This window comes from Mandrillus leucophaeus, unplaced genomic scaffold (assembly GCF_000951045.1).
Source record: "Mandrillus leucophaeus isolate KB7577 unplaced genomic scaffold, Mleu.le_1.0 Scaffold1096, whole genome shotgun sequence".
Taxonomy (NCBI): domain Eukaryota; kingdom Metazoa; phylum Chordata; class Mammalia; order Primates; family Cercopithecidae; genus Mandrillus; species Mandrillus leucophaeus.
The window spans coordinates 753,862-768,398 of record NW_012099165.1 but is presented as its reverse complement, the minus strand read 5'-3'; the positions used below and the strand labels follow the sequence as shown (position 1 = coordinate 768,398).

At 36.6% G+C, this 14,537-nt stretch overlaps 1 protein-coding gene across 3 annotated transcripts in view; it reads right to left on the bottom strand.

The window, feature by feature from the left end:
• The window catches only part of OLFM3 (olfactomedin 3), a 212,606-nt gene that overhangs the window by 31,409 nt on the left and 166,660 nt on the right, over positions 1–14,537 (bottom strand). For 2 of the 3 annotated variants that reach the window (XM_011989537.1, XM_011989532.1), the window contains one exon: positions 2,347–2,493. Coding sequence is in view for 2 of the 3 variants with exons in the window: in XM_011989532.1 (XP_011844922.1) it covers positions 2,347–2,493 (147 nt within the window). In the remaining variant the exon portion in view is untranslated. Of the gene's footprint in view, positions 1–2,346; positions 2,494–12,215; positions 12,452–14,537 lie in introns of those variants that run through there. The other variant, XM_011989523.1, reaches the window with a different exon arrangement.

Below are 14,537 nucleotides of genomic sequence, written 5' to 3'. Positions count from 1 at the left end.
CTTTGGATCAGTGCAGCAAGCCAGTGCTACTTAACCTCCTTCAGGCCACTGTAAAAGAGCGCACACAATTTACGATTCCTCTGTTGCCCTAAAACTACCATATGGTAAATGTAACACATCTACCTTGTGGTGACTTCAAATTTGTTAATAAATTTTGTTGTTTTTTTGTCATTTATGTATTAATAACTTTTGAAAAGCATGATGTTCTAGAATTTCTTGAAAACATTCAGACAAATTACCTGTTGGATGACAAATTACCTGTTGGATGGATGGAGTGGTCATATTAATTTCTACGATTATTTTCAACCAACCGGTATAATGCTTTCATACATTTTTGCTTTATTCATCTTTCACTAATGCCCAGTTTTTATCATAGCTCTGAAATACATTTCACTTTGAACCTGTAAAGGGAATTATCCAGCTTCTGACATTTATACTTTACTTGAATTTTTTCAACTGATTTTTGAAGAAATGTTTGAGTCTATGTATAGGTGTATCTAACGGTGTACTGGAAAATAGCAACACAGTAGATAAAGTATGATAAGTATGATGTCTAAGAAAATCTCTCACCTTAGTTTATATAGGAAAAAAGGTATTTCTGGGTAGAAAAGGAGATTGGTGAAGAATGTTGATTATCTGAAGGGAAATACAATTTAACAGAACAGCAAAATTGGATGTAAAAGATTAGATCTTTTTACTAATGTAAATAATTTCCCTGGTAAACAAACAAAATCAAATATATATTTGAATTTTTATATAAATAAAAAATCAACATTGGAAAATAATCCCAAGAATAATCATAATTCTTGCTCTGTCATCCAGGCTGGAGTGCAGTGGTGAGTTCTTGGCTCATTGCAACCTCCGCCTCCCAGGTTCGAGAGATTCTCCTGCCTCAATCTCCCGAGTAGCTGGTATTACAGGTGCACACCACAACGCCCAGTTAATTTTTGTATTTTTAGTAGAGACGGTGTTTTGCCATGCTGGCGAGGCTGTGTTGCCAACTCCTGGCCTCAGGTGATCCACCTGCCTCGGCCTCCCAAAGTGTTGGGATTACAGGCGCGAGCCAGCACACCCGGCCTTGTCATGGTTTCTAATAGTTAGATGCATGCTAGCTGGAGTCATTATTCTGAACAAAAATGACATATGCTCTTGTTGGAAGACAGATATTGAGGGAGCCGAAAGGATGGGATCTTACCATAAAAGGAGGCTTAAGAAGAAAGAGCCAATAGGTGATGATAGCTTCAAGCAGAGGGGAAGGAGAAACAGATTACGCTTTGCATAAGCACATGAAAAAAATCTTAAAATCTTAGAGCATCAATACACTTGCAAATAATATACAAAGAGGAAACTTATTTTCACTATATAGCAGTGGAAGAAAGTCACCATGGCAGCTTGAAATTGTGTAAATAAGGAGTGTCTCTATTAAAAATAAAATGATGATTTCATTTTTCTAGCTTCTCTTCATTTTTTGTTAAAAAGTTTCTATTCAATGCCATAAATGTGTGGGTGATCATGAAAATGACATCACACAGAGTGAATTGTTAAGCATGATGTCCTCTAAAACACATACTAATTTATCTTATTATTCCTAATGACATTTAGAATCCAAACACGTCATATTTCCGTAATCTGGCCATCCCAGCTGTCTTACTACATTTAGAGCCCAGCACAGTGAAAGTCTGAGTGAGAATATTTGACAGAACCATTCACTGGTTTTCCTCCCTCCCAACTAGACATAAATAACCTTTCATGAGCTCACATTTATGTGTAAAAGAGAAAAAATCAAAGACATTCTGCGTTTGATTGTTACGAATCCATATTAAGTAAATTATGGAGAGAATGGTATTGAATGAAATTGAAGAACTTAATGTTAAAAGGAATGACTTAGAGAATGATGATAAACATTTGGAATTATTCATTATCTGTCCAGATAGCTTGCATATCATATGCAATTATTTTAACTTTCTTGTAAGGTTTTCATGGGATTCAAAAGTTTGAGATCCAAGAGTGTAATGTGATCCTGAGAGTCGAACTGAATTTTTGGCTTCAGAATAAGATGCTTTTTTTTTTTTATTTCTTAATGAGATATTAACTAGAGATTAAGATATATGGTAGAGAGCCAGTCTTAAGTTGCCAAGTTTAGAAAAAGTAAAAAGTCATAGAAATAGGACAAGGACAACAGCAGGAAGCTTGAGGTAACCCTTTCAAGGACCCGAAAAAAGCTTATTTGAGAAAGGAGACGAAAATTGAAAGAATCCTCTTCACTATTATCGGCTCTGCCATATTTCCTTTGCAAAGAATGGTCGATTTTACTAAAAACATGCATAGGGGACACAGGACACCTACCTTTTCCAGTAGTTGGCGAAGTTGCCTGCTTTTGGCATCCCGGGAACACAGGTTTTGTTCGGGAGCAACAACTGTGCAAATGCACCGCCCATCAGGATCTTGAGCTGAGCTGTACACCTGCCACCCTTCTTTAGGACTAATCTGAGTCTGCGGAAACGAATGGGAAACATAAAACACAGACTCCCGTTACAGGATAAAGAGAGTGTTGGTTTGTAGTATTTCAAGTAAAACACGTTTTTGATAATTTAAGTTTGTGTTTTTATTCTTTAAAGTTATCAGAGAGATATTAAACAATTTACATAGGCAGCACAGCTTCATTCAGTATACCCTCCTTATCAATGTCCAAAACAAGATCCTTTCTTGTCTTTAGGTGCTATATTAGTAACTGATTTTGATCTCATACTATATCCCAATGCTTTTTCCATATTGTGATACTTTAATGCAACTTTAGAAGCATCTAGTAACTACTTCATCACATATGACTAGTCTTTCTACATAAGATCTTCTTAACAGTAAATGGCAATTACTAATATTAATATATTATTTTCTAATTATACTTCATGTATGACATTCTGAAACAAAGTCCAGTTTCAAGGAGGTTTCCTATATATTTAAGGCTTAATTATTAATAAAGTGGAAAAGAGATCATTGATGACATAGGGTAAAAACAATTAGACCAGCACTATTTTGCAAGAAATGCAGACTTTTAGAGGACTTAGAGTTTTTGGCAGAGTCTGCCAAATTGATTTTCCCTTCTGTGCACTTATCACTCTACCTTCTTAGAACTCAAGTGTGAAGGGGTGGTATTCCAGTTCTACTGCAGTTTTTCTACGATTTATGCTTCTAGATTTATCTTCTGTACCATCCAACAGAAACCTTTAACCAAATCAGTCTCTGTGTGTTGTGCAAGCATGCCATGTTGATTCACGTCTTTGTATGTCACTTACTTCATTTTTCCTGCTTGGAATGACTCCTTTATAAACCATCAATTTATTCAGCCCGTGTGATTTCTACCTGTTGTGAAGAAATTGTCTGTGCTTTTTTTTTTTTCAGACAAAGCCTCACTCTGTCGTCCAGGCTGGAGTGCAGGGGTAAGATCATAGCCCACTGCAGCCTCCTGGGCTTAAGCAATCCTCCCACCTCAGCCGATATCTCAGCTCACTGCAACCTCTGCTTCTCATGTTCAAGTGATTCACCTGCCTCAGCCTCTTGAGTAGCTGGGATTACAGGCATGCGTCACCATGTCTGGCTAATTTTTGTATTTTTGGTAGAGGTGGGGTTTCACCATATTGGCCAGCCTGGTCTTGAATTCCTAGGCTCACCTCGGCCTCCCAAGTGCTGGGATTACAGGAGTGAACCACTATACCCAGCCCACCTATTAGAAATGTAAATATTTCCTATTTGCCCTATCAAGTAGACTCTGTCAAGCACAAAGATGAGCATTATTATTTTTTATCAAATCATTTTTTAGCAAGAACATCAATAGACTTCCAAATAATGTACACCAAACAAATTTATTTTCATAAATAAATTTCAGTGGAAGAAAGTTACCACACGTAGACTTGAAATTCTGTAAACTAGAAGTGTCTGTATTAATAAACTTGATGGTTTTATTTTTCTAGCTTCTCCTGATTTTCCATTAAAAAGTTCATTTCATTATACACATAGAAGCTATTTTAGTAGAGATGTATTTTGCCATGTTGGCCAGGCTGGTCTCAGACTCCTGACCTCAGGTGATCCACCTGCCTTGGCCTCCCAAAGTGCTGGGATTACAGGTGTGAACCACCATGCGGGGCCAGGAGCAAATTCTTAAAGTAACTAAAGCATGAGCCAGGTTGACTTCTTTCTCCACAGATTTGCCATAGTGTGTGGAGTCTTCTGCCTATAGAGTTCGCAGCAGAACAGACACAATCTCCTGTATACTTTGTCCCAGGTTCCACCTCATAACATACCATAAACCACCACAAAGGTCTTTTTCTTTTGAAAGCTTCAATGATAACTACTTCTAGGTGCTGACAGGCCTTCCAACAACGATCATGAACAAATATTGGGAAAGTTAAAAATTATAAACTCAAAAAACTCATGATGATACCACAGTCATTGTCCTTGATCTATTACGTAAAGCAAATGGTCCCAGACATATCTTTTGAATGTCTTATTTTCTAACTCCTTTTAAAAAAATTAGTTTATAGAAGTGTCCAATACTGCCTTTTATTTTGGGGGGCCAGACTCATTAACATTCTCCACATCCCTTCTTTCTAGCTCTTATGCCTGAATATCCAGTTAGGATAGAAAGATGTACTTAGAATTACACATTATTCAAATTAAATAAGATCTTAGAGATTAGTGGGTTAGTTTTTTAATATTATTTTTTAAATTCAGACTTCCCACAGAATGGAGATAGAAACAGCCTAGCAGAGTAATTTTAATGATATAATTAAAGGTTCAAGTTGAGTAACAGTATGCGATTGATGTATCTGGACATAAGCCCTGCAGTTTTAGCTGGGCTTCTCCTAACATTGGACACGAGTCTAAAATATGTCAGAAAATTAAGGCTTGTCACTAGGATAAATTAAGCTATTGGACAAAGGATGAGGGGCCACCCAATTATCATATTAAAATATTTTAACAGCAGTCCAAACACTGATTATTAAACCTGGCAGCATTAATACTGATGTGCACTTGCCAAGTGTTTGGCTAACTAGTGTGGAGCTCATCATGACAGAACTCCATGTCAGTTGCTCTCTGGAACCGGGGAAGTGGGAAGGGTGAAGAGGGTTTAATGGTCATTTAGCATTTCCCCTGAAGTGTCAGTTCAATAAAACTAAAGACTCCACACTTGTTTGTACTTCCAATTGTCTTATTGTAAGAATCAGTGAAAAGAGCCATGACCTTCTCTACTACAGAGTTACTTTGAATGATCTAAACTATAAAAAGTCACCTTTTTGACAAGAAAAAGGTAACTCAAAAGAGGAAAAAACCTAATAGAAAAGATGAGTGCTTGACAGTCCTGTGGGTTTTTTAGAGACCTCTGTGTTGGGGTCAGTGATAAATAGAAGAAGCTTAGTGAGTGTTTCTAGTGTTCTCTTTTAGAGAACCCATGCTGGCATTGAAAAGAGAATCAAAACAAAACCAACTAAGATACTGGATGGAAGGACATATTTAGATGTTTTTTGGATACCCGTAAGAAAAGACTTGCTCAAATTTTAACTTATAAGAGCAATTATTCAGGTGTCAATAAAACATACAATAGTAATAGCAATCATTAATGGAGTTCTATTCATTACCTGGCAGTTCATATGTGCTATGGCTTTTGAATATTATAAAACCCCCATGGATTAGGTGGTGGTATTCTGCCCATTATACAGATGAGGAAACAGACTTAGAGACACAAAGGAGCTTTTTCAAAGTCACGCAGGGAGTATCAGCGAGTAGGGAGGTTTGTGTTAATCTGCATTTTAAGCAGACCTGGGCTTTGTGCTCGGATAGTCTTATTTCAGAGATTGAAACTTTTTTTTTTGAGACAGGGTCTCGCTCTGTTGTCCAAGCTGAAGTGCAGTGAGGTGATCTCAGCTCACTGCAACCACTGTCACCTGAGTTCAAGTGATTCTCCCACCACAGTCACCTGAGTAGTTGAGACTATAGGCACACACCATCATGCCCAGTTAATTTTTGTATCTTTTTGGTGATGGGGTTTTATCATGTTGCTCAGGCTAACCTCGCACTCCTGGGCTCAAGCTATCTACCTACCTCAGCCTCCCAATAGAGACTGAAATTTAACCACCACACTACACCATCAATTATTTTAATCCCCTTTCATACGTAATGATTATAACCTTGGTAGCATTTTCTGTACTGCTGTGAAGCTCAGTGCTTAGACCTGGAGGGTACATATAGTTTATTGGTACCCAAAGCATTAATAATCACAGTGATTACTGATGCAGTTCTCTTTGAACCTTTCGTGTTAATTGGAAGAATTAAATGACGTTTTGAGCAGTTTTTAATATTGTAAAACTCATAAAATATTTAAGAATGCTCTAAATAGGAGAATTTAAATTATAATTTTAACAATTGTATTTCAAATCTAGATTATTTGCTTATAACTTAGTTACAAAGCTGTGCTTTATAAATATAAAGCTACTGTATGACAGTTCTAAAGCTTCAGGGGCTTTGTAATAAGAAAGAAGGATCTTGAGGCTTGACAGGTAAAAGTAAAAAATAATCAAACTACCTTGCATTTCAATAGATTTTTTGCTCATAAAATATCTTCTATTGTTTCAGTCTCCCTTATCCTTAGAAATAGACAGTATTTAAATTTACTTATGAGGAAACTGGAAACTAAGACTCAAAGAATTTAAACATGTTTTTCCAAGTCATCCATTTAGTTAATCTCATATATAGGACTTATACCAGCTTTCCCCAGTTTCTAGCCCAGAGCTTTTTATGCTTATCCTCTTTGGATAAATGTAGATAGATCATCTATGTCCATTCACCAGTAACCATAAACACTGGTATAGAGAAGACAGGTCCCACTGTAGTTGATGAGAAGAGACGTACCTAGGCAGGTAGAGGGCATTATCCAAACAGTATGGAAACAAGTAGCCATTGGTAACCCAGAGGAACAGATAGCAGTAAAGGCTCTGCAATATATAGTCAGATATTCCTGTGGAAGGCACGGCAATCATTTATCAGGGTCTAGATGGAGGGACAGGTAAAGTAAGAGAATTCTGATCCTTTGAACAGAAGAAAATCAAGTGATTGAATATTGCTACATTTTTTGTATTATGCTGATTTTCTGGGTATTTCATAAAAAGGACAAAAAGGGACATAGCTACTGAAAGTGGTGTACAGATGGAGGAAATAAAGCCTAAATAAGTCTGTTTATTAAAGCTTATTTGATTTAGAGTGGAGATACCTGAGTGATGAAAAATCTCTGATAAATTTTCTGTCTGAAGATAGGCTTGGTCCCAGAGACTGGCATGTGGTTTAGCATGCTAATGACTTCAGTTGTGGAGACAAGAGAAACATGAGGACAGGAATTAGAGAGATGTTGACAGACCACGCCAAAAGAAGCTGTGTTCTGGAGGATGTGTTAATAAAGATGTCACTGCATAGTAGTTTTCTTGCTATTACTTGTAAGAATACTTAGGACTGAATAAGAAATTCATATTCTTCACTGAAGGAAACCTCCAGGCTTTAAGAAAAAACAACTATAAAAGCAAAATAATAACAATAATAACAAACAAAAATCAAATTTAGATTAGGGTGCAGCGGCTCAGGCCTATAATCCTAACACTTTGGGAGGCTGGGCTGGGTGGATGGCTTGAGCCCAGGAGTTTGAGACCAGCCTGGGCAACATAATGAGACTCCCGATCTCTAGGAAAAATACAAAAATTAGCTGGGCGTGGTAGCCTATAGTCCCAGCTACTCAGTGGGGTGGGGTGGGGGGTCGCTGAAGTGGGAGGATGGCTTTAGCCTGAGAAGTCGAGGCTACAGTGAGCCGAGATAGTGCCATGGCACTACAGCCTAGGTGACAGAGTGAGACCGTCTTTAAAAATAATAATAATAATAATAAATTTAGGTTGGTCACCTCTGCTCATGCCCTTTGGAAATCACGACGACTTACAGTTAGGAAGTTCCTTAGAAGTCATATTTTGTCCTATGTCTTTCCACACAATGGAACATCTCCAGATTCTCCTTGTGTTTCCATTCGACCTCTGAGTGAAAGGGATTTCACTGCTTTATAGGCAGCCCCCTCCACTGAAGAAAAGCAGAGGGGCATGAGCGGAACTTCTCTCTCTGCAGTTTTCCTTCCTTGGCCCTACTTTTGCTTCAGAGTAAATCTACTAGAATAAATAAATCTACAGAATAAATAAAACTAGAATAAATCTACTCTCTTATTCACATGATGATTCTTCTATAAGAAAGCAATGATCATATTCTCTGTCACCATCAAGATTTGCCATTCTGTTCTCTCACCTGGCTCCCCTCCTTAATTCATTCAGTTGCCCTATCACAAAATGAGCATTACCTAAGAGTTTAGGGAAGAAAAACAGAATTTTTGGGGAAAAAACAGTCATAGATGAATCGGTTAAATCAAATATCTTCATCCAGGACTAAAACACATTGGTTAATTGAGGTTAAGAAAATTAGAAGATATTGACGACAGTTCATTTCAGGGTATTCTACTCATTTTACAGAACTCTAAATTGACTAACTCATCTAAGTAGTTATTCATGAGGAGAAGCCAGCTAGACCTTTGAAAATGTACCAAAACAAATGACATGCCCACAGGTTCCTTCGAGGCCTCTTCCCACCACAGCAGTTGGGCTGACTATTTGAGAACAGCGGGTGTCTGCTGAATGTCCTCAACTTTTTTAATTGCTCTTTCCCGGGGTCTTCCTGGTGTGAAGCCCACAGCGTGAGGGATTTCTCAGAAGCTCAGCCTCAAGGGGAAGTTACTCTGCATTCAAGAGACGCGCCAGAGGGAGCCTGAGCCTTCTGAGAGCTGAGGCTTCCTCTGCTCAGAAACCAATGTCTCCAAAGGCTGATGGGCCCAGTGGATAGATTAGAAGGGGAATAAAACAGAAAGAAAACAGGGCCAACAAAAAGGACAAAGGAATGTTTCAAGATTCTGAGTAAAACAAGAGGGAGCTTATTCCCCTAATAAGGAGTTGTATTTAACTATTTACTAATAAAAACATCCTGGAAATTTAAAAACCCCTTTCAACTTTTGAGATAATCAAATGTGCCCTGTTTCAGAGGCACCTGCCATAAATAGATTTAATTGCCATTTAATGATTTAAATCCTATTTTTCCTGATTTTCTTTTTCCAGGTCATTTGAAACTATCATTTTAAAAAACGACTATGATCATATTTGTGTAAATCTCCTTTTCTTAAACCATTGTATTTATGTTAATCTGTTTTTTTAACCTCTGCATATTCCATGAACATTCAGATTTCAAGACCTATGTGTGTGTGTGCGTGTGCATGTGGTATATTGCAGGCTCATCCCATTCATACTGTTTAAAGTGAGAACATGGAATGAGAAAATTGATGAGAGGAGCTGGTTTACTACTTTACAGCAATACCTAGTGAGCCAGGGAGCTGTCAACCCTTCCATCTAAGGGAAGAGTTTTGCTGGCCCTCCATGTGGAAGCAGCAGTAAGGGTCCCTTGGAATTATTTGAGAGGCAGCAGGAAGAATCCCCTAAGCAAAAGAACCACTTTCACTGCTTTGCCACATGCCTAAAATGCCAACAAAGGAGGATATTTTTTTCTTCCTTATAAATGTAAAAACTTTGGGAATGGTTATGACATAATTGAGAGTATAGCTTTTCTCCAACTCTGTGAGGCAAGGGAGATGAGAAAATATACTTTAAAGGATGAAGGTGTTGGTGTGTAGGAGGGAAAGAAGAAGAATCCAGGGACATGGAAACAATCTGAGAAGGGTAGTGAGAACCTAGTGGGGCACCCAGGACCAAGAGGGCCAATGACTGGCAAAGGCAATGGTGAAATGACTTTGTTGAGTAGGGAGGTAGTCATGTAACTTGGCCCTACACTTGGCTCTGGCATTAACCAAATGGGGGAAATCTGATTGGTGGCTTACATATTTCTAGTTAGTCTCCCCATTTATAGAATAAGGAGACTGAATTAGATCAGTCGTATTTCCAGCTAAACTCTTGAGAGTCCTAAGATTTCTAAGGAGATATCTTGACTGAGGCAAGGATTTGATTGTGTGAGGAGATAACACATGGTGGAGGTCCAGTAAATGCCTCTCCCAATCATTTATTATCCCACCCACGACCTCTTTTATATTTTGAAATTTCATTTTGTTTTATTGAAAAATATTTATTTAGCACATGTAAGATTTAATTTACACAAAAAAAATCTGCTGCTAAAAATAATATGAACATAACTGGCTTGATGGTTTCTAAGATCCTTTCCACCTTTCTATCATTAACATTTTATGTTCTTAGTCTAAGAGATACTGATGCATTCATTCTTCACCATGGGAATCTTAAAGTATGAGCACTCATTTGGATAATTAGGGAAATGTCACAGGCATTGCTCTTCTGTAAAGCATACTAAAAATAAAAAAAAAGAAAATCCAAAAAAAGGTTTTCTCCATTCCAGTGAATACCATTTACTGATTTATTATCAGTAGCCATAGTGCAAACTTTTCTACATTTTCTGTTTTTGTTCTTTTATTTTATTTTATTTGCAAAGATGAGGGATCAAAAGTAAGAATTGTCTGTCAAAACATACACATACATACAACAATGCTTTATATTTTTCAACTAACAATTTTTCAATCAGTAAGTAAAGATATTTTATTCACTTGCAAGATAACTAGAAATTCTAAGAGAATCGTGTATAATTTTGAAAATTTGATTCTCATCAGTCAACAATAAAAAAAAAAATAACCAAGCCAATGTCTATATACATAAAAAAATACATGTCAGAATTAAGGTGCCAAGTTTGAAATATAACTCATTCATTAGTACCTCAGTTTGCATTCATTATCCTGCATGAGTGAATTCAACAATGATGTTGCTGAAATCAGGTACTTGGACATTGAAAAAAAATTGGCTCAGTAAATATTAGATAATATAAATCTATGTTTTGTAATTGTTTATTGATGTCTATCTTGCTTTCTTTATAACTCCAAATATCATTTACATCCTTCCTGTCAGGCCACTTCATGCAGGTAGGGAAGAGAATCTCAGCAGTGGAGGCTCTGAGGTTCCATAAGTAACCTAAGGGAAATGAAAATGTAAAAGCAGGTCAAAGTGTGGCTTGTATGTGCTCTGCTGGTGCCTTGAGCACTGGGAGATTCTGGAAAATTATGTAATTATTTGGTCAGACTATACTCAGTTAAGTAACATTGGTTGATAGTTTATTATTAGTAACTGCAAATAGCACTTGGAAATGGAGGGCTACTCTTCTTTTCATATCTGACTTTTTCTGATCCACTGGAGTAACCCACATGAAAGTGAAAAACCCCTAGTTTTGCTTCTGTACCTTTTATTTCAGGGCAGAGGAATTATTTTCTAATAAATTCCTTTTATCTGAATTTGTAAATTTCTATTTCAAAAAACAATAGTTTTCATTTTTGTTTGAAATGTCGAACATGTTGCTCACTGAACGTTGCTTCAAACTATCAGGAAATACTTTGTTAGAATGTAGGGAGGATTAAAAAGCCATTAATTTTAAATGAATGAAGATTATACAAGATAGTCTTGTGATAGGAAGTCTTCATAAAATATTAAAAATACAGGAAGATGTTTTTATCAAGTTAGTTTTCTATTGTTCATGTTTCTTAGCTTTCTTAAAGGAATTTTGGGCAGGCTTTAAATTGGTGAGTTTTTTAATTCATTTATGCTTAAAAAATGTTAGTTTCTTTGAGTGAATTCATTGCAAATAGTGACAGGCATTGCATTCCAAGGAAGAATCTGCTGTAGTAAAACTAGATTTGACAGAATATACTTTGTAGCTTACTTTGTGGGAAAAATTATGAAGATTTTTACAGATATTAAAATAAGTAAAAGAATAAGAAACAAAACATATGTATATATTTTTAAGAATTGCCCAAGCTTCCAAGTAATAGAGTTAAAGCTTTTCATCCTTAAGAATTTAATGACTCTAGTATTCTCTTTCATAGCTTATTTCTCAAGCAGTCCATTTTTGGGGTGTAACTATAAAGTGTTCATAAAGAAACATCTATGATGAGAGTTACCACATAGATACCACATTTTTGAAGCTGACCTGTAAAGGGAGAAGCAAAATCTTAGCCTTTGCAATTTACAAACAAAGCCCACTAAATGCACTTACTTCTCAAGATGGCCAAACCCACCGCAGTAACTTACTAAGGTATCCGGAGTCGACAGCCTCGTGGTGTTCAGTCCCACCAAGGATGGGAGAGTTTGGGACATCCAGTTTGAGATCATGGCCATGGTACTAAGCACAGCGCCAAGCTTCAGCAGTGGAAGACTCATTGCTGTGGAGCTAATGAGTTTTCATAGTGACTGATTAGGATCCCAGTGCCGGGCTGGCAGCGGGAGGCGTGACTGCAGCGCGCCACATCTACAGCATGAAAAGAGATCAACTTCCCCAGCTCTAATCACCCAGGAAAGCTTACGGAACATCCTTCCCCCATCCTCGTGGGAAGTGCCCTGCCCTTCTTTTTCCTCCCTTGCCAGACTTTTGCTGGATCATCAAACAAAATATTCTTGATAGGCTTGGTTGGTAATTATCAGAGAGCAGAGGCTGGAGGGAGGCTGAAACTTGAGCTTTCCCAGCTCCACTTTAGTTAGTTCATATCAACAGAATCCATTTCCTCTGGGGTTTGTGTAAGTATAATCAGCTACTTTTTATCTTTCATTTAAAAAAACCCCACACCTTTAAATGGAGGTCTGCCAAAGTGCACATTTCAACACCAAATTTAATATCTACAGATTTCTCTGGGCAAGGATAGAGTGCTTTTAGGAAGAACATGAAAATAAACTCTGCAAATAATTTTCAAGATGATCATATTGAAAGTAAGAGATAATTGTTTTTTTTAAGAAAGTAAACTAAAATTAGCATCATTGCTTTAAAAATATAGTCAAAGATTAATAGCTACTGCTTGTGGCAAACATTACCTTTAGGCATCTTAGACCTGAACAGACAGAAAAGGCAGCCTTGCAGAAAAACTTCTGTTACAGAAATGTTATATGTTTCCAGTTTTGCTTTGGAGAATGAAGGCTTTGCTTCGTAGGTGTTCAGTGACACAGGAAACTCAGTTAACTCTATTTTCAGTTTGTGAGGAATGATGGACTGATATGGAAAGTCTGTATCTTGAGAGAACATGTGATTTAGTATAAAGGGCACAGGACTTGGACTCAGGAAGTCTGGGGATCTAGCCTTTGTTCTCCTCTAGTTAGCCATGTGACTGGCCAGTGATAAGATTCCTTGGCTTCAGTTTTTTTCTACAATATATGGGTGTTGGAAAACATGCTCTACAAGGCCCCTTCCACCTCTCAAATTCAGTGATCTGTTTATTAGATTCCATTAGCAAGTGTGGTATATAGAATCCAGGGTTTATGGATAACTTTATTATATTAGTTTCATAAATACTATAAATATCCCACATCCAAATCTCAGGTTCCAAATGAAAGAAATCAGAGGTCTTTGTCTTATCCAATATATGTGTTTTAAAATAAAAATATAAAGAGAGGACACAAAACAAAATATGGATGAATGAAAATTAAATGAAAAGAAATTGGCTACAAAAAAGAAAAATGTTGTTTTGATTTCTTGGGAGAATTCTGGACTTGTTTGTATTTGGAATCTTCAGCCAAAGATGTATATTTTTCTTAAACAGTTTTGGCAGGAGAAATAAATAAAATATCCTTAATAAAATGGAAAGAGATACATATTTATAGTGTGTGTATACTTTATTCTCAAAAACAGCTTTAAACTGGGGTGGATGCTAAGAGACTCCTCAAATCTTCCTTGCAACTATTAGCTTAGAATCCAGGCCATTTTATTTTTTCAAAATATATCCAAATGACTTCAACTGATTCTTATTTTTTAACCACAGTGCCCAGAAAACCAAATGTTATTACTTTTCTATTCTTTCAAAAATCATGCCATATGAAAAACCAATAAAGTCACAGTACTTTATGTATTAAATTTAGCAGAAAGCCCTGTGAAATTTTACATTAGTATTACAATGTGGTAATGACAAAAAGCAAAGTGGATTTACAAATCTAATGTTGAAAAATACACCTGGAACTCTACCTTACTTTAATAAAGAAGGGGTGTGTCTTTTCAAGAGCTTAATTTCCAAAATTGAAAGACAATATACATATAATGACTAGATAATTTAAGAAATGAGGTGGCAGATGGTAATTATACTTATTAATGAACTATCAGTTCACAAAATAATAGCATTTTTAGAAGAATGTAAGATTGATTGTCAGGGAAAAACAGTGCTCTGATTTGCAAATTATAAAGAAAGGAAGAAATAGAGAAAAACGATACAAATGGAATACTTCTTGTAATTTTCCAGAGATGCAAATTACTATACTAAAGAATTGAAGTAGAACTATGGTGAAAGTTTATGATTTGGCGATGTTTATGAACAACATAGAAGTTAAACTGTGTTGTTTTAGAACAGGTTTAAACGGCACACATTGAAGTAGAAA